The sequence below is a fragment of the Coturnix japonica genome, chromosome 5, assembly GCF_054131305.1.
Source record: "Coturnix japonica strain WE chromosome 5, WE-NBRP24, whole genome shotgun sequence".
In the NCBI taxonomy this organism is placed as follows: Eukaryota; Metazoa; Chordata; class Aves; order Galliformes; family Phasianidae; genus Coturnix; species Coturnix japonica.
The window spans coordinates 54749311-54776557 of record NC_140667.1 but is presented as its reverse complement, the minus strand read 5'-3'; the positions used below and the strand labels follow the sequence as shown (position 1 = coordinate 54776557).

The following is a 27247-nucleotide window of genomic DNA, read 5'->3' as shown; positions in this document are numbered from 1 at the left end:
CGGGGAGTGGGTTTGGGGTTATAACACCATCACGAAGCACAGAGCAGGGCAGGGGGTGGTTTGGGGTTATAACACCATCACGAAGCACAGAGCAGGGCAGGGGGTCGCTGTTCAACTCTACAAAACTTTAATGACTGCGCTCCTGGGAACTGGGGTCCGGAACAGAAAAACAGCGAGCGCTACAGCCGCTCTTCTTCAATAAATAAACGTTATTTCCAACGACAATTAAATAGAAACGTTACAGTCCCAGATACAACGTACAGCCCGTTTCCCAAAGGACTTGGTTCCCTTCAGGCCGTGCTCCATCCCTGTGTGCTGTGCTGGCCTTACAGTGACACCGTGGCTTCCCAAGGGCAGCGCTGCACTGTTCTGAAGGCCATAAGGCTGCACGAAGGTTCAAGGTTCTTCATCTCAACCAACCAACATTGGTCAAAGCCACGTGATGGAGCGTCACCTTCCCAAAGAACAGGCTGGGCGGGCTGCCTCGTTCAGAGCACAACAAGGTAACAATACGTACAAATTAAACGTCCTCCGCTTCCTATGGCGCAGAAAACAAAGTGTTTCCCATGAAAAGGATTTCCTCGTTCTCAAACTTCATTTAGAAACTCAGCTGAACATTGTGCAGCGTTAGGAAAGTTCACTAACAAAGAGGTTGCTGTACGCTGTGAAGAAACCCAAGTGTTCAGCAGCCTTTGTGTGCTGCTCATGTGGTGCTCAGCTGGCACTGCCGCTCCGTCTCCGCCTTCTTCTCCTGCCGGTGGTTCACTGCAGCCCAGAAGGTTATTTTCTTCAGCACCTGCTGCAGCAGTTTGGATGGCAAACAAGGGATCTGATTGTTCAGCAGGGCTGCGTTCTTACCAATGCAGTCGAGGCACAACCTGAAGAGGAGATAGGAAAAAAACCATAAACATAAGGAAGTTTAAAATAATAATAATAAGGTCCTGGGGTCCCCAGCACAAGAAAGGTGTGGAGCAAGACCAGAAAAAGGCCACTAAGATGCTCAGAGAGCTGGAGCAGCTCTACTGTGAGCAATGGTTGAGGGAACTGGGCTTGTATAGCTTGGAGAAGAGAAGGCTGCAGGGAGACCTCATTGTGGCCTTGCAGTACTTGAAGGAGCATATAAACAGGAGGGGGAATGGCTGTTTGTGAGGGTGGGCAGTGATAGGACAAGGGGGAATGGTGTTAAACTGAGACAGGGGAGGTTCAGGTTGGATCTTAGAAGGAAGTTTTTCCCCTCAGAGGCTGGTGACGCACTGGAACAGGTTGCCCAAGGAGGCTGTGGATGCCCCATCCCTGCAGGCATTCAAGGCCAGGCTGGATGTGGCTCTGGGCAGCCTGGGCTGCTGGTTGGTGACCCTGCACACAGCAGGGGGTTGGGACTGGATGAGCACTGTGGGCCTTTGCAACCCAGGCCATTCTGTGATTCTAGGATTTAGGTTGCCTATAACCCAAAGTCAAAAAGGTGGCATTGAGTTCTTGCAATTCACCTTGCAATTCAGTACACTCATTGTGCCAACACATGCAGGGGACAGAGCATTAGGCACCATTGGTGTTTAAGCTGCAATGCATTATCATACACTGCATATTCCAAAGATCTACTGAGAGCCATTTTACAGTTTACCTGCCTACACAGGATTACATTAAAACCTTTGTGTAAAAGCAGCAGCAGAGCGATGTAGCAGTGCCCACAGCCCCAGCTCACCTGAGAAGTGAGTAAGGTTGTGTCTGAAATATCAACAAGTCACTGCAGTGACCCTGATGGGGAGAAAGAAAACAAGCATGTAAATGACAAACAGCTTTTCTCAGAAATACTGCTATTTACAATGTCAGTGTAACACCTATTATCACATCCAAAGTTTTAAATTGCAGATATTTAAATAGTTACTTAGAAAGAATCTTGAATAGTAGACTTTGTAATGAGCCTAACAAAGGCAAGAAAAACCCTTTCCAAATTACCTTCCAGGAACAGCTAAAGTCACATCCTCTCATATTCTTATATCAGGACAAACTTCTTTACAGAAAGGGCTGTTAAGCACTGGGATGGGCTGCTCAGGGAGGTGGTTGAGTCACCATCCCTGGATGTGCTTAAAAACCATTTGGAGGTGGTGCTCAGGGTCATGATTGAGCAGAGGGCTGTTAGTGTGGGTTTCATGGTTAGGATGAGGTTAGACTTGATCTTTAGGTCTTTTCCAACCTGAGCAATTCTATGATTCTGTCATTCTCTAGCAGCAACTGTATTAATTCTGGTTTATTTCAATTATATTAATTATAGTGCTGGGATTTTGGTATTCAGTTTACTGACCGTGTCCATGAAGTGCAAGTCATCTTTGCTTCCACCAAACACCATCACCTCTCCTTCTTTTCCAAGGCAGGCTGTATGCCACAGTCTAGAAATAACATTGTGGACAGGATTAGTGACCAAATAACAAGAAGCAGCTGTGTGTTATCAGCAAAACAACTCTAACAATTAAATATTTTTATGCATATTAACTACCTCTCATACTTTCCTACATTCCTCATATTCCAGTTTCTTTTCACAGCTCTTCCATTAAGAGGATCTATGTTCCTTTTAATTAAAATGGAAAGGTCACCTTTGCTCAGTCCTGTGATTGCACTACTTGTTCACAGAGAGCCTTGAACTCTCATTCTTCTCACACCACTTATCAAGAAGAATTATAAAATTTGATACAATTAATTTTACAACTTGCACCGTGAGCTGGAGAAACTATAAAGCAACTTCATCATTTGTGTCTTAAGACTTTCTTTACTAGTGAGCCCTCAGCCCATGAGCGATGCCCATTAGGAGTCATTCTTTTCTGTTTGACCATTTATTTGCACAGAGCGATACTCTGGGAAGTACCTCTGAGGTTTCTGCTTTGTCAAATACTACTCAGATGGGTCAAGTGATTCCAAACATATATGGGAAAGAGGCAGATGTACACGCAGAGTACTGTAACATCACCTCCACTTTTTAGAAAACCAAGACAAAGACATTATTAAAAGGTTTTCAAATCTTTTAACCCACCCCTTAGAATATTACATTATTATTCAGTTACTTAACAGCATAAAAGGAGAGAGCAATGTGACTATCCTTCTCATGAGAATTCGGGTGAATGATTATACTTCACACAGACCAATATATTTTTGTCAATATCTGACTTAGGATGAGAGCTTCACAGCACAGATTATCTCGTATCAATTTCATGCTTACCCCAAATCTCATGGGGGTCATTTTCTGTGCATCCATTACTTATACCATATCCACAAATAATTTGTATTGTACATATAAAAGCAGATAGTATAAAAAATAACAGCAAAAACAAAACAAAAAAAGTTGAGTTACATAATCTTACTTTAACAATGACTCTGCTACTTCAGTAGCTACACCTTGCCAGATTCACTTTTTATTGCTAGCAGATTAAAATCTATTACTTTTCACCGGGTGTATCACCACTGAAGTAACTGTCACAGGATTATTATCACCCCAGAGCTCTGGCCCCTTACATTTACTTAACCAAAGTAACACATACAGCTACAACTTCTGTGCAAAAGTCAACATTCGCACTTTCTTACGCCATTCATTTCAATAATTATTCACCGTTCTCCTCAGGCTAAACTGTGTCCCACCTTTTCTCTTCCTCATACCTGTGCACAGATCTGTCTCTGCCTTATCTGCCTTAGGGAAACTCTGGCCTGGACTCCATCACCGAAGAACACTGGGAAGCCTTTCCTGCCTTCACCTTGTTGCCATCCTATCTTGCAACCTGACGCATTTTTCTACAGACTGACAGAGTTTATGTCCTCTCACAGCTGCTCTAACTTAGCACCTATACATTCTAATAAAGCATGTTATTTAAATTACACTGAATTCATGAAACCTTTTACATAACTCTTCTATCTAGAGTAACAATTACATGGTAATGAAAACATACTAGGAATTTGTAAATTAAACATACAATTTGTTAATTAAGTTGGCATGCAAAACATTTCTCAAAGCACAATTTACGGACAGAAAAAAATATATTCTTTTCTACCAATATAGAAACAGGAGACAATTTATTGGAAAAAGGAGGTTGAATGGAACTAAAGGAACTGTTCTTCAAAGGATTTAACGAGAAGCAATTTTGCAGAAGCACCAGGAAAATATACTAATTATGTGAGGTACACAGTGCACTATGAGAAAAATATATCACCTAAGTACATATTTAAGTATTAACGCCAGAACATTTTAAGTCCTACTGTTAAAGGCATGTGAGTAACTCATTCAGACTAACTCAATGTAGAGACAGGTTTTTGGTGTGGCTCCTTTTATCTGTTTCCAAGACTTTTTGAAAAATGTTACTGAAATATCTTTCTTTATAAATAGTGGTGGAGTGTCATTTACTGCATTAAAGATTTAGATCAGTGAAGGGCAACTGTCCTCAGCCTACCAAACTGTACACCAAAATCTGAAGGCAGCAGAGAAGCTCATCCATGTAAAGAATTGAACAGGAGGACTAATTAGCCCTGACAGCTAATGACGTGCTTAGTTATTTGAGGCAGTCATCAGTTTTCACACAGCAGTTCATTAGCTGTAAGAAGGGCAGAAAATATTCCACAAACCTAAGGTATGAGTTAATTTAGGCTTGAAATAGTTTTAAATATAAGAAAGCAGAAAACTTGGTCTAACAGTGTTATATTTTAAAGTGACCTAGAACAGGATAAAACAGTCAGAAATGATCTTTTTCTGCAATCTTAAACGTGAGAGGAAAGAGGAACAGTCTGGAACAGACACTACAGCCACACACATCCTAGAAGCAGGGTTTTTTGATTGTTACATTCTCCAAACTTAAAAAACAACTCTACAGGCCCTGATCATGCTGCTTAGATCCAGGTCTCGTTGTTTAGTACTAAAGTCAGCTTTGCAAAACTGTGATCATGATTAGTTGCTTCTGCTCAGAGAAAACAAAACAAAACAAAACAAAAGCTATTTATAATTGTTTTGGAATCCAAAAGGTCTGACAGCATTTTAATTGCAAAATGTGTCGTCATTAACTAGCTTGTGTAATTCCCCTCGGTTATGAAATTACTCAGAAGTTAAACAATATATATTTTCTTGTATAAAAACATTAATTTGCCTAAACACATTTTAATAAGAATAAGCATAATTCAACTGTAACAAGCACAAAGTAATGCCTTATCTGGTTGAAGGAGCGTAAGGAAATAGTGCAAGCTATTCAATCACACTGCTTTCATTTTTGTAAAATACTTGTAAAATATTCTCATATAACGTAGTTTAAAAACACTGTCTGGTAATTCAGAACTCCTTAATTTGAAACATCTACATTTCAGCAAACGTTATTTATTTCTGTGTACCTGGGCCTACTCTTAGGCAGATGAGTAAGCTGTTTCCATCCATTTGTTGTAATGCTATGAATCCAGCCATCACCTGTAAATAAGAACATATATTAGTAGTTTATTACCTCCCCTTTCATTTATACAAAATCTGTGTTCCAGGAGGATGGTACATTAAGATAACAAAGGCATCATTACCACATCAACCGTTTCAATCTCAGTAATTTAACCTAACCATTCACTTACTAAAAGCATGCTGCATTGAAATCTGAAATTCAAATAAACTGTTTTTTTCTTTTCTTTCTGATATATTGAAAAAGCAGGCAGACATTCCTATGAAAGCAGGTCAGCACCTTTTTGGAAAGCATCCCCTCCCAATGGAATATATCTGTGACACTCAAAGCTATTTTCATATTCTGCTATGAGAAGATTTGCCTTTTCTACAAAAGCTGCTGTTTCTAGAAAGGGAACTCAGAAGATGGAGACCACCTTCCTTCCTATTTCATCCTTTGTGGCAGTGATTCATCCCAAAATGTACAAATAACACATAGATGTAACACATCTTCTTACTGCAATTCATGTTCAGATCAAAAGTCACCCCCTGCTCATACCAGAATGCATGAAACTTTGGGTTTTTAGATCATGGACAGTTCAGTGAAAGATTTATTATCATGTTATCACTGTACTGCACAACACGCACCTACATTTCTTTAAAAAGCAAGATGGCAAGAGAAATGCTTAAGTGTCATAAGAACTCTGTGAAAAGACTCTAGTTTGGGAAAGACAACAAATATCACAGTCTATTTAGTTAGTACTGAAGGATACAATCAAACTATAATCTTTAAATTACTTACTTAAAGGAACATTATCCGAACTCAGTCCACCAAAAAGAAAGAGTCTGTCATCTCCTATTGGAGTAAGGGTGTGCCATGATCGATCCTTTGGTTTCTCTCCACTGATACTGATTCTTGACGAAACAAATAGACAAAAAGCAATTTTTCAAAGAATGCTGAATACGAACCTGACAGGAAATTTAATTGTTAATTCAGCCTGTCCTAGGACAAGCATAAAAGTGATAAAGCTGCAATTCAGCAATCTGAGTTGACCCTCAAGAAGAGCAATAATGACTAAAAAGTACAAGTTTTAAGTACAAAACCAAAGCAGGTTTATTATTCTAAGATTCTGGTCACATGACAAAAATAACATTCTTCCAGATTTTATGTACACATTTCATTTCAGCTGCACAGTTACATATCCTTGAGATGAGAATCTGGATATAGAAGCTGAACATTCGGGATTTCCTATAGTGGGTGGCCTGAATTCACATCATCTTAGTCCAGGCACTTAGGTGTACAATTGCCTCAGGTGGATTCCAACAGTCAGCAGAAAAAGATACGGACCTCCAGGGGGCATCAGACTACCTAATATCTCATTCTAAGCAAAAGGGAACTTCTATTGTAACTGTACCTAAACTCAGACACACAGTCTAGGCTACCACATACTCTCTCTGTCCTGATTTTGGAAAGATAATGAAAAGAGCAGCTACAAACAGCAGTCAGCTCTGTGGCAGGGTCAGACTCTTGTTGGACTGTCCGTAGTGCAAAAGAGGGAATTTTGCAACAGCCCACACAGATTATATTTCCAAGAACCGGTTACCTTTCCTTTTTCCTGCTTTGCTGAGGAGGGGTTAATGTAATTTACCCAGATGTGGGCTCAATCTATATTGGGAATACAGCAAACAGAGACAATAATCTGTATTTCCTTTATAACTAGTGAAGAGAAACAGTTCCTTGAAGAGCACAATTTGTGACATTTTTCAGATGTCACCTTGGCAGCAGTTGTCTCATGCCAAAGAAGTGCCTGTCTCTCTAACTGAGCACAGAGGAAGCCTAGGGTGAGTAATGCAGGCATCTGCAGCTACAGGAATCTCACTACTGCTGACTGCTGAGCAGCTCTCCATCTGGAAGTCTGAAGAATCACAGCTAATTAAATAGTGATTGCAGAACCATCCTGCTAAGTTTGGCATTGAAGTTGGAGCCAAGTTGACAATGTTTATGTAAGTGCCTGCTTCATGTAACTTTCATATAAGATACTTCTAAAATCTGCAAATGAGGCAGACTGTGCTGAGATAAAACAAGCTTTATGTTTAGAAAAGTATGTACCAGATACTGATGATGATGATGAGTGGCAGCATTTGAACCTTCCATGCTACTGATACAAAATATATATATATATATATATATCGTGGTAATAGAAATCTCATAGTATTGGACATTTTGAGTAGGAGGGTGGTGGAGCTCAGAGGAGATGAAGTAAGTTCTGAGTAGCAGTAGAGGTCTTTCCCTGCTGCACCCTTGCCTGACAGATTCAACACTGGACATATAAAATTAAATTAATATGATGCAGTTCCTTAAGAAACCTGTACAGACTTAAGTAAGAAAGAAAGCCTGGTATGACTGGATGGTGAAAGAAGTGCATGATGGATCACAACAGCATATCAGTTAATGACAGGCCACAGGGCTTTAAATAAAATCATCATTATATTTGGGATTTTTCAGAGAGGATACTAAACAAGTGAACGTTGGACTGTTCAAACCAACACCTCACTGGGTGATCCATACTTTATAGCAGAAATCCAAACATCTGCAGCACTCAAACAACCAAACTTTTTAATCTCTATTAAATGCTTGACTCTCATTTGGCAATAGTTCATGTGGGCAGTCAAAAAGCAACCTCCCTGCGGCTGTACAATGTCTTAGGTAACTCTCTTATCATGATCAGAAAGGTTGCAGCTTGCCCAATTTTTCATTTGCCATTAGAGCAGAGGAATATGAAGTGATAGCATAAGAAAGGAAAGGGTAGTTGCAAGAAACAACTAGAGCAGAAAATATTCATGCTGATGGCAAGAAAGCCTGAAGGAATTACCCGATTGAGCTTTTGAGACAGGTTTTAGCTGGAAACAGATTGCCCAATTTGAACTATTCATAACTGCTGGTGCTGGGATGATATGGGGTGGTTTGGTTTATTTCTCACTCCTAATACGTAACGTCAGTGGTGAAAAAACAGAAGAGAAAAAAAATCCACCCTGTTTATCTACTCTGTCTTGTTCTGCACTGTGCAGAATGGTGGAACTTCAGGGACCACCTTCTTTAGACTGGAGACATTCCCTACAAATGCCCCATTTCTAACATATCTACCATCAGTGGCTCCATGAATGGGTGTATTTATCCAGAAATCATTTTCCAAGTAATCTGAGCATAGACAGCCCGTGGAATGGAGTTAAAATGTGAATACTATTTTGACAGCTCCCGAAAGACATGCTGAATTTTTGCTCCTTTCATAATTAGGAGATTAAATCTATTTTAGAGCTATTGTACACACTGACAGGTAGACTGGTAATATGAGATGATCATACCATAATAGATAATATATTTGTAGCTGTAATTATTTGGAGAGAAGAATGCCTTGCATGAGGCAAGCATCCTTTTTCTTCTGATTTGCAGATGATTGTGGCTAATCTGAATTCTCCCATTTATGATGATCTGAATTATACTTTTCAGGCTCCTGTAAGATCAGACACCAAAGAAAGAGCAGAAGCTGCCTGAATGAATGTTTATTCATACCCTTCTGGTTTATTCATACCCTTTTAGGTATGAATAAACACACATGGTGCAGATACCCTACAAAGCCTCTCTGCAGCAGTGTCCTAAATTTGAAATCTTCAGGGACTACACTAAAACACAGGTCAGCCCTCTGAGCTACTTTTGGATCACAATGTAGACATAATTGGGCAGTGGAACAACTTGAATTTTAAAGCAACGGTTACACTTAGCATGACCATAATCAGTCTTAGAATATGTACATGTATGTAAAATCATTCTGCTGTACTGAGGCCAAAAACAGGAAAGTCTTTAAAACTTGGAAATTGGGTTTCACATGCCAATAAAATGGATAGGAACTTCAATATGGCCAACTTGGACTTAGCACTACAACTATGACACCCTTCCTTCAGGGCTTGACGTTCCTATTACTGACTTGTCATTCAACTGTCACAGCTTTCCCTTTTTAAAGCAATGAAAAAGTCAGTCACACAGCAAGTGCTTGTGCAACAGTAAAGAAAAAGTAAGCAATTACATCCAATAACTGGAATAATCAATCCACCTGGACGCCAAGTTCACACTGTAAGAGTGACAGCAGTGTTGTCTAAACAAAATATTCTTTGATTTAAAACAACCAACAAAGATGATCAATTAAACCTTCAGTTAATCTTAAGTGCTGATTAAAGAAGACTCCAAAGAGGTGCTTTTCTGCAAGGTTACTGTGAGACTTCCTTGTCATGCTATCCACCAGCAGTAAGAAGGAACAGATGGAGGACTGCGTCTACATCCTGGTTTAGCTCTTGTTTCAGAGGGCAGAGGAACATGCTTGATTAGATAAGCAAGTCACAGAGATGCCCATCGTAAGCGCATGAGGCACATAAAGCTCTGGAGCAGCATCAGTATGAACATAAAGTTGTAAAGCTGAAGTTTATGGTCTTGTTTAGAGAATACTGTTAGGTTACCTTGCAAGTAGGAACAGAAGGGTGGTTATCATCTCTTGGTCTCCTGGCTTGTCTATCAGCTAACCATATACCACTGACTCTATACATGTAGTATGGAAGGTATAGTACAGCATTTAAAAATGCACACTAATACCTCATTTAGTTTAACACTGCAATATAGATGTCATTTATTTTGCCTAATTAATAAAAGTTTTAGATGCTTGAAATGGGAAAAAAAAAATCTTTCCTCAATCTGGACAGCAGAGAACAAAATACAGGTATAGGAAAGAACAGTGTTCAGAAAGACATCAAAACTAAAATTCCATACGGATAAATGTACCCTTCTTGGAAATTAGGATGTTAAATCACTACATGCTGTGCTGATTTGGTGCAGAACAGAGCAAGTGTAGTAACCCCTATCAAATTAAATTAAATGGAAATCACAATATAACAGCTGCTGTAATTGTCCCCAAACTCCCATTCAACTCTTGGAAGAACTACAAAATTAACACTGGAACTGTTTAACTGTGTTTCAATTTGCTGCATTCAACTTCAGTCATTAGGGAGAAAAACTTACCTTCCAGACCAGGTCCAAGTGTCCAAATTCAGGCAGTGCAAATCATTCATTCTTGTTTGCTGTAACAAATTAAAAAGAAAGACAGAAATATCCCGTTACATTACATTAAGTAAGCAATGAGCAAAGTAATTTCAGTGACACCATCTTAAGACAGAAGATATTTTCAAGAAATGCATGTGCCTTATAACAACTCTGCACTGTGAGGCAGATGAAAAGCATTTATTCTAAAAAACAAACAAGCAAACAATAACATCCAAAAAAGAAAACAAAACCAAACCCAGCAGGCAACTCTCTGAAAGTCAACTGTCAGGAGTACACCCGGTAACAATGCAGCGGCACTATGGAGCCACTTTTATTCTTAAACAATCATTTAATAATGAAGAACTATGTGATACTCGATTCCTGGAAATATATTTAACTATCCACAGAACTTGCAGTAGGCAATTGCTTAAGATATAATGCTCTACTCATAGTTTCTCAATTTTTATTTGCATGCTGCTTGTAACTATACATCCTCCTGGCTGCCTGTTCACTTCTTTCTGATAACATGCTCATAGGTAGTGAGTGTACTCAGTGCACTGCATCCCACAGTAAGTTAAAAACACCTGTTTTTGTTTGTCTTTTCTGGATGGCAAGCCCTTTCACAAAGGTACTACTGTCACCAATAAGGTTCCATGATCCTTTAGCATTTGCCATGGAAATAATAAAACATATCAGTAAGAAGAACAGGAAATCAATGCGCTTGCATATATGCCTGTGTTTTAGAATGAAGTAATTGCCTTCAAAACATAAAAGGAGGGGAACGGGGAAGAGAACATAAGAATATTTCTTTGCTTGAGATTGTAGCAGTATTTTCAGTGCCTTGCAATACACCTAACTGACATTTGTGATTCCCCTAGGTAGTACTACACAGTATCTGAGAAGTAGGGAAATATAGCTTGCCTTACCTTACAATTTCTTTCTCCTAAGGCAGTCCATAGATCTATTAGAATAAGCTTTTCTCCAGCTTGCAGATCCTTTGAGGCAGAAACTAGACTTGTCATTTAAGTCAGAATAGGAGTAGTTTTATCACTGAGAACTCAGCCAGTTAGTGAGTCTGAGAGACTTCCAAAGCAGTCCATCAAAGCTATGGAAGGTCTCAGCATTTTTCAGGGAAGAGCAAGGTTTTCAAGATAGCTGTGGCCTCCTCTGATCACTTACGTGCTAGCCTGTTTCTGTCCAGGGGAAGATGATGTGAACTAGTGCTTTGTCTTCAGATAAACCAACAGGCTTAAGAAAAACAGAATGCGAGTGCTTTTGGGCATTGCCTGAGAAACTTTACCCCCACAAGAAGGTGAATATAACAATGGAATCTGGTCCAACTAACCGCTAGTGGAATGATCTGTCTTCCATGACAAGTCTATTCATCTTCCTGCTCCTTCAGGTGGCTCTGAAGGAAATGGGGAACACATACACGCAGAAAGCAAAATGTAATTACTGAGATTCTTCTGCTGTACTTGCACACGGTTAGACACTTGAGGACAGGGTGGGAAAAAAACAACATTGTGGCCTCCAGAATTGGAAATATTTAATCATCTTGGAATAACACAGTTCAATACAGAGGACACGGATTAAAGGAAGGGAAGAAAGAAAGGTGCTGTTATATTGCAAATTAAGCTTTCATGAAGATGCTGTTCAAGACCTCTTAGCTGACTTTCCTCTCTTTAAAAAGGCAGAAGATGGAGTAGTTTTCAGTTCCTCGGTCCCTAGGAAATCAATGTATAACAACTTTACATGCTAATGTTTCAACAGATTGACAAATGAGTAATTACATCAACTTCATTTTCAATTCAAAACACAGCATCAGTTGGACATTTCTATCTGAGATTCAGTCTTTCAACATAGCTTTAATAAACTGTCTCTACTCAGCCCTTATTAGGGAAACTGGAAAGCTCACAGCCAGGTATCACACAGGCAAGTATGCCAAGTTTCCCTGCAGTTTCTCCTGTATTTCTAACTGCTAGCTACTATATTTAATCACTTAGCTCATAATCCTACATTGATTCTTAACTGGCTCAAAAACATTAAGCATTGTAAGAGGGTTTGAATCTCCCTTTGAGCCACAAGGACTCAGACATCTTATCTATTGCATGTTCATTTATATGCAGCCCAGTAAACATTAACCAAGATCTGCCTTGTCTCAGGACTAGCTTCCTAGTGTGATGAAAAGCATTAAGGGTGACATATTTATTGATCACTGCTGCTACAGTGAACTCAGTATCGCTCTCCAGTCTCAGATTTACAATCAAACAGCTACTACAACTCAAATCTTTGTAAAAGAAGGACTGCAGTTCAATGTATCTTCTTATCTTCAGTGACAAATAGGTTAAAAAGAAATATAAGCATGCATACATTAAGGCATCAGATGTGCGAAGAACTGCTGAAAAGACTGCATTACTACTTCATCAATCTCTACATGAAAACTTTCCACTTAAACATGAGACTTGCACCATCTTTTGGACTAACTTTCCTTCCTTCCCACTTTCTCCCATTTCTGATTTTTCAGGGTCTTACCTGGAGGAACAGAGTCCACATAAAACTTCTGAGCCTGTTTTCAAATGATTCCTGGTACAATTGATTTTGATCATCATCTTCTTTTACCAGCTCTAGCTCCAACTTTGGAAAAAGGTGCCCTTTCCTCCCAGAAGGATGAATAGGAGAAGCCTCATGACACTTCCTGTCCCTTTCTGGTTCCTTGTAGAGCCTTTTCCCTGGGAAGATTTGTATTATGGTGAACTAGAAGGAGAAGGAGGAGCAGAGCAACCCCGCATTTGCTCCTTAATTTATGGACAAAAGCAAGACTTCATCCTCTGGGGGGGAGTTACTCTTCTTAGGAAACGTAGTTCTTTACTGACGTCTTTAGCTTTCCTTCCCTGCTTCATGACTTACATTAACTCCTCATGCCCCATTGAATGTTTGCTTCCTCCATTTATTTCTAGAATAGAAAGTGAACTGACAATAAGGTATCTCTAAGGTGGAAATTATACTTACTGCTCTCCTACAAAATTAAATACAGCTTTCCAAAAATCTTACTCGGCTCTCATATCCTTCCCAAGTGGCTTCAGTGAAATTTAGCAAGTGGTTATTAAGAAAGCAGATGCTAATTGAGCGAGAGAAAAAGCCTTTCAGACTGGAGCTTTTCTTGTATTTCTGAATCCTGTAGTCAAACAGACAGAATTAAACAGAAGCCAGAGGGCATGTCCTCTTAGGGCATATCTAATTACACAACAGCTCAGTGGAGAAATCATAGGTGAGCCCCAGTTTACTAATAACTTTACATGTGGGTAGCAGAGGCTGTGTGGAAGTCTTAGCTGGAGTCACAGAGCAGTTTAATTGCAACGGGCACAGTGCAGCAACCCTGGCTAGATTGGACACAGCATGCAATGCTATCCTGTTCTGGTGTGAAGACCCCTGCACCACATGGAGACTAAGAGAAAGCCAGAGGGAGCAAAGCTTTGAAGGCCACAGTATACAAAAATGAGTGGTAGACCAGAAGGTCCAGAGCTGTAGGTTTAGTTGCTCACATTTAGTTTCTCTCCCTCTCACATTTGTAGACTTGCTAACTGAGAGGCAGGATTCAGTTCAGCTGTGGTTTGCAAGGATTCATTTATAGAGCTCCCAGCCTACTACAGCTAACTCTGACATGCAGTATTTGATGAAGACCAGATACTTTCTCGGTCTCTCCCACTATCCATTTATTTCCTTACATGTCTGTAAATCATGTTTGTCCAAACCTACAGCTCTGGAAGCTACTGTTTGCAGTTCTGCCAGACAGAGGAGGGGCTTTAGCAACAATCCAGAGATTGTGAGCCTGTATCAAAGGCAACATAACGCAGACTGGTAAGAAACAACATGATCAGTCTTGGCTGCTTTCTTCTCTGGTTGCCCTGAAAAGGTACTCAGGTAAAAACTTCCCCCTCAGTGGCTGTATATTTGATTTTTGTGGCTGCTTTCTACCTGCCTTGATCTGTGTGTCTGGTTTCCATCTGAGCAAGCAGGAGTAAGCCATTTTGTAACTGAACTGTAGGCTTTCCCTAAGAACAAAAAAATTACAGCACGACTTTTATAGCTTGAAAAACAAGGTGAACTTGAATAGGGAAAGAAATATAATACCTTGAGAATGCAAGGTTTAGGTTATCAAAACTTTCTAAGATTAAATTGGTGTATGTTCATCATAGGACATTTCCAACCAACAGCTACTTAACTCCTTTTCTTTCAAATAGTAAAACTACAGAAAAAGAACACAGAGTGCTTGCAAAAGCTCCTTCACTGTTACTTTTCATAGCAGTAGAAGTGGAAAGCATAAAGTCTCATCTTCTAGCTGAATACAATTAAAGGCTATGAATCAGTAACAGGTAAAAAAAAAAGCTAAAATTGTAACAATTTTTTTAAGTATGGAAGACTGAGTGCACAGTAATTTAAATTAGATTGTTTTTTTTACTTGCCTCACAAGATGTTTCTCACATTTCTTATCAATTCCAGCTGATATAGAGACACATAAAAATATTATCTTACCTATGCTTTTACAACAGTTCTAAAGAGTTGGTACATTTCCAACCCATAACAAAACTAATCTGGTAAAAAAAAGTTTTCAGATGCTATGTGAAGCCTGCATTAGTTAGAACCACCACCATCTTTGTTTTCAGACATAAGAAAAGTATATATTTTATATATTGGATTGCTGCCTCAGGCTTAAATACTTACATTTACTTAATGCTTCAACAGAGAAGAAGCGTAAGGAGAAAATTTCCTCTAACCAATGCTAGAAAAATTAAATGTCTTGTTGAGAGATTTTAGTATCTCCCTACTTTCCAATGGTAGCTTTGAGTTTGTTAAGTACAGATAACCAACCATAGCATTACACCTGGGACTTCTTTTTTCAAGTGGAAAAAGAACTAGGAAAGTAAGGAATTTAAGAGTTAAAAAGACAATATGGCAAGAACCCAGCCTTGCTTTAAATATGCAGAGTACATCATTTACATCACTTACGCTGCCCTTGATCATTACCTACATGGCAGTAGATTTAAGACAGTGCACTAAGTGGTACAGTCTTAGATCAGCTATCAAGGAAATACATACAAACCTTACTCTTGTGGTCAAGAGTCTCTACTGGATACACAGAAAAGAGCTGTTGACAGCAACCTCTACAATGCTCTTCCCATATTCTTTATCAAGCACACCAAACATGCTGAAGGTAAAGACAGACTGCAAAACTGGAGTTCAGAGAGCAAAGGAGAGGCTTAATGGGACTGAGATGACTGCTGGCTGCAGCAGCCTGTGCTATCAAATAACATGCTGCAGCTTCCTGGACCAGCTTGAACGTATGGAGACATTAGCTTTGCACATCCTGCTTTTCTGGATAACCATATTTCAGACACTTGTAAACAAAAAATAGTTTAAATTACCAAGCCAGCTGAAATCTGGAATTTCCTACCTTTCAGGAGCGTGTGTTGCAATTGTAAATATAAAATACTGTATCAAACACACTATAATAAACTTCAATTTCTCAGCAGGTAAAAATGAGGAAGAAATGAATGTTTTTACATAGTTTCCCTTTCTTTAGGAAAGAAAACTAGCACAAGCTAAACTCACTCCTAGTTGTATTCACCACTTGCTATCATTTCATTAAGCGATGTATAAACATCACTATATATAAGCGGAGAATGTTAGCATCCTTCCATTTATTAAAATCTGATCTGTTATCAGGTTTGTTTCCTCTCTGTTTCCAAAGAAGATCTCCTACAGATGCAGGTCAGGAATTTTGTTGATTTATAAGCGTTTACATTTACCATACAGTCAGTCTGGTTTCCCCTTTGTGGGACAATTCATACTTTAGCATCAATACTGTAGATAGAAAGATAGAATCTTCTTTTTGTAAGGCACAGGGAGATGAAAGAAAGCATTCTGGGTTCACCACTTTTAAACATACTTGTTAGGCCAGTAATGCTTCCAACTTGTTTCTACTGCAAGAATAATTTGCTTAAAAAACAAAACTTCAAAACAAGCAAACAAAAAAACTCTACAAAATAATAAGAAGATTTAATTATACACTAACCAGCACTCGTCCTCCGAAGATGTATCCTTTATTTCCCAGTACAGCACAAGTATGGGCTGCTCGAGGCTGAGGTGGATCTCCACCCTGAAAGGATCAATATATGTTATTTCAGAACACTGTCAAAGTGTCAGCCAAGGACTAATGGTAAGGCAGTAACAAAGGTTGCAAAGATAAGGCCAATAGGCATCAATATGCTCACAGAAGTCCAGTTTTAAATAATTTATAGGCGTGTCCAAGACTCCACAGACATCAGAAAATATACACAGCTTCTAGGGGCAGCTTTCAATGAGTTCCTTTGGTTGCTAATGTTTAATGTATCCCCTCCTGGTCTAATTTATCAATGATTTATTCAAGTGAAATTCAATTATCTTTACTTTCTAAATAAATCGATCAATCTACTCAAATCTATTTTTACTTTCTAAGCATAAAATTAAAATAACACAACAGTAACTGTTGATATATCCCGTGAAGCTTTACTTAGTGCAAACTATCAGGAACTGGTACCAGTGATCTCTAGGATCAGATTCTAAATGTTTGTGTAACACCTAATAGCCACATGCTAAAACATCTTCCCCTTCTAAGTTGGAAATAGATGGCTTTTATTCTTAAACAGTAATTTCATTTTTTTTTTTTGGATTTAATTTTGTAGGAATTTTAGAACATCCCATAAATAAAATAAAACAGTTTCAGACCTTGTTGCCATATACCTCTAATGAGCTTTTCTTTAAACTCACCAGGATTTTATGAATCTCTAAACTTTTATATTTAATATCAGTATTTTACTGGGAAACTGAGTATATCCACTCCGCTGGAAGACTATTAAAGTATTTGCTGGAGGCCATCTGGTCTGTTTATTCTAACACGATTGGATGACTGTGAGGTATTTGTTTAAAACATTTTCCAATATTAGCTCTTGAGAGAATACAGCAACTACATAAACCCAGCACTCAAATAATGCATATATAACCCCCTCATATTAACCAACATTTTTACTTCACAGTTAAAGACTGATGGCCTAATCTAACAATTTCTGTCTCTCTCTTTGCCTTTTTTAGTCTGTGAGAGCTGAATGTTGAACCAAGAGAGGCTAAATTTCAAGATCACTGTTGCTGTCGTTCACACTGACTGACCCATCAGCTTTACAAAAAAGGAGAGGGGAGGAAGAGAGGAAGAAATCCCCAGCTCAGGCCTTAAATTCACATAGGGTCAACTCTCTGTGAAAGTTCATTCATGTTGCAGATTAATTATACATGGTTGCAGTCAACCGAACAGCTTCCTATCAAAACAGATCATCAGTGTTCATGAACACCAGCTTGGCACCATTAAAGTCATTCATATGTTTACTCCACACACTGCCCAAAGACCTTTGCTATGTCCCAGAATGCCTTTGCTAGGTGATGTGCTGCATGGGTTAATGGTCATGCTCCAGCTAAGGAATGTTTCCAGCCCTGGAAGAACTATGAGACACCCAACAGCCAGCAGATGCACTCTGCAGGACCCACGTCTGCTGTGTGAGGGGCCACTGAAATGCCTCCATGCTCAGGCTGATTCTCAGCACCTCTTTGCTATACATAATAAATGGTTTCTGGGAGTATTCCAGTGCCTTATTCTTCCAGTGCCTTACCCTTCCAGCAATGGAGAGCTGACAGCAATTTCATATTCCCAACATTTGTTTTAAAGCCTGAATACAAAGCTTTGCATTCTAGATATAAAATTCAATAGTGTCTAATCTACACATATTTCACATACCTCCCTGAACCTTACTAGGTTTTTAGTCCCAGAACATGATAGGGAATAAAAAAAAAACCAACACTCATCCATTAGCATCCTGTAGGAAAAAAGTCATAGTGTCAAACCTTGAGTTTTCCACATTTCAGATCTGTTGAGTGTCCTCCCGTTCAGGGTTAAAAACCAGCACAACACTATGCATATCCAAATTACTTGTTCTGACATCGATTTCTAGAGCTCAGTAACTATTCAAAATGCAGGAAAAACACGATTATGTCAGACAGCAAGACTTAAAAACACTCACTCTAATTGCAGGTTGAGACCAAGTCTGTGTGTTTGTATCAAAAACGTGAACATCATTATGCCATCCCCAGAAAATCTGTCCTTCCTATAAGAGAAGATAAAAAATTCAAAATGTTATTTCATCTTAAAATCTTTGCGCTCATTAAAGGCTACAGACCGAGAAGTGATCTGTCAACAGAGAATATCAACTACAATATTTTATTGGGAAGAAAAGCAACCAACATGGGCTAATGTTTTAAGGTGATAGAGGAACTCAGGTCTAGCGAAAGGTCAGTAGCATTCAGGAGTGTTAGGGATGATGGCTCTTTTAAAAATGAGCTTTGAGCTCCAGTCACTGTAGAAGGGAAACCCTACAATATATCTTATTGCACAAAATAATACATTTCTTGTAAGTCAATATTTAGCATTTGAAGTAAGGGTCTGTACTCCTTGGCAGGAATACCCATTAATGCATTTGAATAAACACTTTCACCAGACTCCTTCCTTCTGCCATCTGTAGGAGCTCATTATAGTCATCTTAAAGCATATGGCATTTACTTTGTAAAGAAATTAAGAAAAATAACCAGCGGTGTTTGTCCATTAGATCTGTGAGGCTGTAATATTCCCTGCTATTACTTCAATGTAAAAGTGTTAGATACTCTGGGAGTTCCACATTTAAAATACATTTGTTTTTACTTCCACAGCATTCTGTTTCATTGTACTCAAAGCCCAGCAGTGGGTACTGCAAATACACAGAACACTCAACCCCATTCCGACATGCAACAACTGAGAGTCTCAATAGAAGAGTCAGATTTACATTTGTGCTGATTCCCACACATAAAAGACAATCAAGCAGACCTTCACACCCAGTGAGCACAGCAGAAAAGGTCATGTTTTGACAAACCACACTAAGTCATAGGAAATCCCTTACCCAAAATGCATCATGGACATCAAAGCAATCACTCAGCTCATTGTGCTTCCTGCAGCCATAGCCCCCAAAATATATTAGCCTAAAACACCAACAGAAAAAATAAGTCATTAGCTGTTTTTAAAAGTGCATTCAAATGAATAAGCTGTAATGATCATTTTCAAGTTTGGCTTTACCTACTGTATTATAAATAATGCAAATTATAATATTTCACATGGCACCTAATTGCACAGAGAACCTTCCCAGCACGAAGGTAGAACCTGTTACGATTCTGAGCCTGACAAAAATCCACCTATACAAGGAGGGACATTCAAGATACCCATGTCCCCCTCTATATTACTCCATCCACAAGTTTATCACAGTCACATTCCCAGACACAAGTCAAAATGACAAGTTACACACAAGGCAGATCATCTTCATGCTTTTGCTACAACTCTTATCCTTTTCCACTTAAATTCCCATGATTCTGCAATATTTGTTAGCCTTCCATATACCCCTTCTGTCAACTAATGTTCTCAAAGTTCAGCTCACAAAGTCTTTCTCTAGCTTAAGAGATTCTTCCAATTAAATGCTACAGAACATACTGCACTGCAAGTGTCATTATACACCTCCAAGCCTAATATTCCACCCACAAAAAGAGCCATCCATAGGTAATGGTTCCTAAAGTTTTGTTTAACTTCAACATCTGAGGATATTTGCTATCTTGGGAGATGGCAGATTAGGAAATGATGGCACGGTGAAGTTGTTCCAGACTGACATTCCTACAGAAGCTGACAGTGAAAGCATTGTGCAGTGCACCAACATCTGCAAATTCACACCTTGGGAAGTTCTACAAACGTGCACAGCTTGTCTCCAGATGCTCTTATTAAAGAAGTGCTGGTTACACTCTGCCACCTGAAATAGGTGACCTCAGTATGCTGGTTAAGTTTGTCTACTCAGAGTATCATTTAATTTTGAATGATCTTGCACTGATAGCTAATGAACATTCTTCAGATACATGGAGACAGGGGAACAGGTTGCCCAGTGAGGTTGTGGATGCCCCTCCCTGGAAGCACTCAAGGCCAGGCTGGATGGGGCTGTGAGCAACCTGGACTAGAGGGAAGTGTCCCTGCCTACAGCAGGGGGTTGGAACTGGATGGTTTTAAAAGTCCCTTCCAACTCAAACCATTCCGTGATTCTATGATACAACTGTTTATCTTGTAGTTAAGTTAAAATTACAAACACAAGATATAGTACTGAGAGACATTATACAGATTACTCTGAACCTCTTCAGACATAGAATCAAGAAACATAAATTATTTACATTTTATAATGTTCAGTGCATACCATAGCCTTACTCATTTGTTCAGTGCATACCACAGGCTTACTCATTTACAGTAATTTGGTAACAAATAGTTCACGTCACTTAGTTGTGACTAGAGATGCCACAACATCCAGCAACCTTCCATAATAACTACAAAATTTCATATAAAATATGTTTTTAGTTAAGCATTTTTTTCCTAGATATGCTCAGTAATTATACAACACACACCTAGGCTGACTTAGATCTTACAACGCAAAGATACTGAGATGTCCTTGCAACTCTTAGTACTTTTATGCTACTAAAAATACTACAGAATATACTAAATATACCCTATTGAAGGAAATAAATTAATAGTTACATAATGCAACAGAAATTCAATGTCATTTCTGTACTGATTTCTTTTAACTTCTGGAAGTAATACAAGTGTAATAGTTTTCACCTAAAGCCTCAAAGCAACCCAGAAACCTTCACTGAACTTCCTAACCCTCTCCTAAAGTAGGTTTATACTTACCATTAATTCAGCTCGCACGTGACAGAACTCTGGTATAAAGTTTGGAGAGTTACGCAAAATCCCACAGCAACTCAAGCTAAGATTTAGAGTATCACACATCACCAGCCTGCGTTCTCTTCATGTTATAGTACTCCCTCTCTGCAGTCAATACATAATAAATATTGTTAATGTGTTACCTGTCCTTGTACACCCAGCAGGAAAGCTTGTCACGTGGTGTAGGAGGTTGACCTTTAAAATTGGTGATTTTCTTCCACCTATAGGTTCCATTTTTTGTCCGCAAATTAACATAATACAGCTTAAAGGAAGAACAAGATCACAATATTTTCAGTATAAATGATGTTGAAGAATCTGGCACAAAGCAGTAACTAAAAGAACAATGTCCCTACCCCCAGAATATGCTACTTACTAAAAATAACAAAACACCAACAATAACAACAAAAACAACAACAGGCAGAACTTTATAATAGATAGCAATACGTGGCAAGGGTCCCATTCACCATAAAAACACAGTTAAAACATGAGTGGCCAGTTTCCTTGCCTTCTCTCTGTCAGATCAGTATGGTAATATCCTGCTCCTTCCAGTCAACAGAAGCCTTGTAAACAACCTGCAACATCCCTCTGTTCAGTTCTAACAACCATGGGTATTTCTTCCTAACCTAAATGGAACACCCACACCAGAATCAACAGTGTTTGAGAAGGGATGCTAAACAGAGATGATGGCAGGCTTCACAGCAGTTCTTTTCTAGTCTGCATTGAACCCTGACTGCCTCTGCACTAAAAGACAGCAAAGCTGAATCAGCCTTTGGTTACTGTGAAAACCAGTAGTTGTATTTTAATTTTATCTACTGCTTGGTTCTGTGAGAGAAGTAATCACCAAAGTGATAGACAAGATCAATTTCAACTGCCGCTATATATATTTTTTAAAGTCCTTAGGAAAGCCCTGGCAATTCTTAGAAGTGAAATGTTCCACAGTCTGAGTCTCATTCTGAAGCTATGATTCAACAGCAATTCAAAGAAAAAATAAAAGGAGTTGAACATTAAAACATAAAGGGTTTTTTGACAATTTAAAAGTATATGTTTTTCTACAAAAATGAGTTCTTAAATTTCTCCTGATTTCAGTAAGGTCAATACTCCTATCCATTCAAATACTAGACATTATGAAGAAAAGAATACCATACCCGATTACTGTACCCTTTATCATCAAATCCACCAAAAATGTACAGCTTCCCATTAATGCTCGCTCCACAGCTTCCTGACATGGAGGTAGGTAACTCTCCTTCCATTAGGTGCATTGTCCTGCAATTTGAAAGTATATTAAGTCTTACAATGCTGTTTCCAAACATGTCAAAATTAACAAACTCAAAGTAAAGGCATTAATGGTACTTAAAGCTAAAAACACAGTTGCAACGTGCTGGCCATAACTAGTAGAAACTATAGCTGATACAGGAAGTCAGGCTCTGGTGGTATGAGTGCTTTCACATGAATATTCTGCATACACTTATGAAGCTTCTCAAATTAAAACGCTGTTATCATGGCTAACAAAATAGTAAAACATTGGAAATACTGTTAGTGATAACTCCAAAACCTCCTGAAATTAGAACATGGTATTGTTGTTTGTATCAGAAGTGGAAAACTGAGGCAGAAGTAGAAATAAAGGTCCACAGTTCTCACTCATTTTGGTACTGGGTCATAGCTCAGTAAGACACTTTCCAAACTGCATTTTGCACTGTATTTAGCACAACACAAAAGCTTTAACAGTGTCAGTTTCATCAATGAGTGCTCTGTTCTTCTGCCATGGCCAGCAGACCCCTGCCTTCTCCTTGCCAGTGTCACCTACAAACCAGTGATCTCCATTATGTGTCTCTCCTCAGGCATGGTCTCCCATCTGGTTCCAGTATTTCTCCTCTCTGCTAGGTCTACTGACCAGACAATTCCATTCATTCCCATCTTTGACACATCTGTACTGAGACCAGATGCCCTCAGATTCCACCACTGGTAACCACACAGAAGAGGATTCACGCAGCTTTGAGTTCTGATGCTTGACCTTATTCCAACCTACAAGAACTGAAAGCAGTTTCCTTTAAAAGGAAAAATTTTACATGTCCTTAATCACCAGATGTGAATGATGCACATGTAACCTTATTGAATGCTGTGCTACATAGCAGCAGTTAGGGGCACTGTGCCCAAGTAACTTTGCTTTTCCATCAAAGCCACCTTCCCCTTTTCTCCGCTCTTGCTCTCTCATTCCTGCTTGTTCCTGTGCCCTGCTGTGCACTCAGCTGTATGCACACAACTGCTGCTGCTATAAGTGAATGAGCTCAAGAACTGATCCATCTTAAAAATAACTCTGCAAAAAAAAAGAAAAGTTAAATATAACTCGGATCACTTTCCTGATCCAGTTTCCTGCGTGACCACACAAACAGCCGTGCCAACACACGTGACGCAGCGACACGAGGTGGGGAGGAACAAGAGAGGGCATGGGGGTGCTTTAATCAACCCTTTCACCAACCTGAAATAAAAACAAAACCAGCACACAACAAACAGCTAATAAAGTTTTCCTAGGGTTGTGCAGTTAACAGTAGCCAGAATGATGCTTTCCAAGTCAGCCATTTGACCACAGTGTGGAAGCTCATACACACTATAAGATACTCTGAGATAGTCCTTATCCCCTTCTTCCTCAGTTTCAAATTGATGCTTTTCATATGGGTATGCAAGAAATACACAGACAGTTGGGATACTATAAAAGCAGCTGGCAGAACTCACATTAGAAGCCAAATCAATCCTACTTGCCAGACTGAACACAATTACAACAGATTCCATGGGAAAACTTGAAACAGAAGCATTATTATATCTCCCTATATACAATACATAAACACAGTAAATAAAACATGCAATGATTAAATTGCTGGTGACATGCAAGAATCAGTTAGTTAAGAATTACTTTCACAAATACACTCACAACGCAGTTATAACAGCACAAATATATGCAATTGTAAACAGATCGACAACCCAAATAGTTGAATAGCCTTTAACAATAGAGCTAATATATGGAAAACAAGGCACAAGTAAAATATATCTATTCTAACAGGGACTTAAGTGGCCATTTCAAACATTCTTTCAATAAAAAAAGCAAAACAAACCCTACAATTATACCTAAGTAATTAATGTGTTTCCTGGACTAATTTGGAAGCACATCCATCTGTCCTTCAGCCCTCACATTACATACCTGCAATGTGAACTCCCAGGAACGTGACCAATAACTCACATAACTGAAGGAAGTCTTTGCATGGCAGCTAACTATAACCTATGCAAATATCAGTGTAGTATATTAATTAAATATAAATAATTCAACTTACCATAACCCACTATCCATTTCGTAGATCCAGAGCTCATCATTAGGCAAATACACTTCATTTTCTTCTATCGACTAAAATGGGGGGGAAAAAAAAACCCACAGATGTTTAATCACTTGCATATTATGCACCATATATTTTAAAATGAATACCAAATCAGGTTACTTAGCAACATGGAATGCTTTGTAAGTCATAAGGATATGACTTACACTCATACTTTTTTGCTCTGATCGTTACCTTTTGAAGCACACAGCTCAATAATGCTAACAATTTAGTTATTAATTACTGATATTGATTACGTGCCTTTATTATTACCTCTTCAATACGAGAGGTGTCAAGCAGGCCAGCAAGCATTACCTTTGGTACAGTTTATCTTGCCAGGTGCCTTTCTCTGCCATAGCACACAGCCTGCAGCTTTAAAAAAAGCACACTATATTTAATCTAGGTACAACAGAGGCCGAGTATTTGCTGGAGAACCAGCTCTGAATAATAAGTCACTGGGCAGCAGGCCACCAGCAGCAGGTAAAACGTAGAAACAAAGTCATCTGTATTTGTGAAGGGCTGCACTAGTCGGGTCGATGCAGCCTGCATTTCTAAAGCCTAAGGCACAGAGTATTTCCAGGGGGTTCAGTGCTGCTACTATAGAGTATTACTGAACTTAAGGCCAAAAAAAACCATATTAGACCTTCCTGTTTGTGACAGGTCATTCCAATTTACTGACATGTTCATACCTGAGAGACAACTAACTTCCTCAAAGTTAAACCATGAGATCTTCACAGGCCTTAAGGCATGAGAAACACCACCTACTGAGACCCTAAAAGGAACAAACCCTGCAGGGACAGCTCACAGGACACCCACAGCTTCCTGACAGCCCTTCAGTTTCTCTGTATTTTCAGTGCTCAGTCAATCAATCGAGCACAGGAGCACAGAAACCTTTCAGACTCCACAAGCTCAGCTCTACTTTAGGAAGGCCAGCACTGAGCACAGTGCTTTCAACTTGCATGTTTTAGGATCAGTGGCGCAGGCACCATGGAGAAAACACACTACCTGCATATGATAGCCTGTTTTTATTTTATTTATAAGGTTAAAATACCCAGAATTAAGAACCACAGAGATCTGCTTATACCAGAACTGACAGTGATTCCTCCAAGGCACAAAGCGGGTGTGTTTACAGCCTAATACCAGCTCAGCTGCGAACCAACACAACTGCTCTCTAAGGAGGAAAGCACGCTGTACTTAACTACTAACGAGCAAAAAACGCGGGGACTCAACAACAAGAGCACGAATTACATCCGCAAATTACTCCTGACACACCCAAAAGGAAGGAGGAAAGGTGTTCAGCACAGAGCGGCCGATCACGGCGCTGAGGAAGGGCCAGGCTCCGCGCAGCTGTCCCAAACAGGCGCTCTGTGAGAGCCCAGCCGTGCAGTCAGGCCCATGGCAGCTCATGGAATCACAGAATGACCCGGGTTGGAAGGGACCTCAAGGATCATGTAGTTCCAACCCCCCTGCCTGGCAGGGCCACCAAACATACACATTTACTGGATCAGGTTGCCCAGGGCCCCGTCCAACCTGGTCTTGAAGGACGGGGCATCCACAACCTCCCTGGGCAGCCTGTTCCAGGGCCTAACCACTCTCCTAATGAAGAACTTCCCCTTGACATCCAACCTAAATCTTTCCTCTTTTAACTTAAAACCATTTCCCCATGTCCTGCCATTATCAGCCCTTTCGAAGAGTTTACTTCCCTCCTGGGAGTAAGTTCCCTTCAGGTACTGAAAGGCTGCAATGAGGTCACCCCGCAACCTTCTCTTCTCCAGGCTGAACAAACCCAACTCCCTCAGCCTGTCCTCATAGGGGAGGTGCTCCAGCCCCCTGATCATCTTTGTGGCCCTCCTCTGGACCCTTTCCAAAATCTCCATATCTTTTTTGTACTGAGGGCTCCACACCTGGACATAATACAACAGATGGGGCCTCACAAGAGCCGAGTAGAGAGGGACGATCACCTCCCTATCCCTGCTGACCACCCCTCTCCTGATGGATCCCATTTGCTCTCCGTGCTGTCAGAGCGCACTGCTGGCTCACGTTGAGGTTCCCCCCTGTTACACCCATCACAGCCGCCATCACCGCCCGCCCCGCGCGGCGCCGCTGTTTGAACCTCCCGCCCCTCCGGCGCGTGCTGCCCCAACGGCCAATCAGCGCCCGCGCTGAGGTAAACAGAGCAACGGGGAGAGCCCCGGCCGAGGGTGCGATGCGGGCGGCGGGTCGGTCCGTTGGGCCCCGCTCGGTGCCGCTCCGCCACCTCATGGCGCCTCGGCCCCGTGAGGAGACGCCCCCCCCCGACACGCGGTTACGCGTCCCCCGCTCGCTTCTCTCCGTCCTCCCCACCCCGTTCTCCGCTCGCCCTCGGCGCCCTCCGCCCGCCTTACCACGTATCCCCCCCACACGTAGAGAAAGTTGCCGTCCACCACGGCGCAGTGCCCGCTCCGCTCCTCGGCCACGCAGAACTGCTCCGCGGAGTCTGCCGCCATCTTAGGGAGGAGGAGGAGGAGGAGGAGGAAGCGGCTCGCGTGCTGCCTCAGCGCTCGCGCCCCGCCAAC

At 40.2% G+C, this 27247-nt stretch overlaps 1 protein-coding gene across 4 annotated transcripts; it reads right to left on the bottom strand.

The window, feature by feature from the left end:
• Positions 1-104: 104 nt before the first annotated feature.
• On the bottom strand, positions 105-27247 carry KLHDC1 (kelch domain containing 1). 4 transcript variants are annotated; one of them, XM_085549715.1, is made up of 15 exons: positions 27077-27247; positions 24654-24724; positions 22476-22593; positions 21474-21592; positions 19487-19565; positions 18578-18661; positions 16546-16629; positions 14452-14524; positions 13005-13201; positions 10452-10510; positions 6189-6301; positions 5356-5428; positions 2303-2387; positions 1703-1755; positions 111-878 (listed from the first exon to the last, which is right to left on the bottom strand). In XM_085549715.1, exons 1-15 carry the CDS (start codon positions 27176-27178, stop codon positions 704-706), a joined length of 1485 nt encoding a protein of 494 aa, XP_085405841.1. In that variant the 5' UTR covers positions 27179-27247; the 3' UTR covers positions 111-703. The 4 variants fall into 4 exon arrangements, 3 of the variants coding, with proteins under 3 accessions (XP_015721409.1, XP_085405841.1, XP_085405840.1); XM_085549714.1 differs by lacking the exon at positions 14452-14524 and having other exon boundaries at positions 13005-13226; XM_015865923.3 differs by lacking the exons at positions 13005-13201; positions 14452-14524 and having other exon boundaries at positions 105-878.

What these genes read in the sequence shown, in the direction of transcription:
- KLHDC1 (XM_085549715.1), bottom strand. Translation starts at nt 27,178, where the DNA reads ATGGCGGCAGACTCCGCGGAGCAGTTCTGCGTGGCCGAGGAGCGGAGC. An exon ending in ACGTGTGGGGGGGATACGTG is followed by an intron (nt 24,725 to 27,076) that starts GTAAGGCGGGCG and finishes CCCCCATTTTAG; the next exon opens with TCGATAGAAGAAAATGAAGT. An exon ending in ACTTGCACTTCATGGACACG is followed by an intron (nt 1,756 to 2,302) that starts GTCAGTAAACTG and finishes TCTCCCCATCAG; the next exon opens with GGTCACTGCAGTGACTTGTT.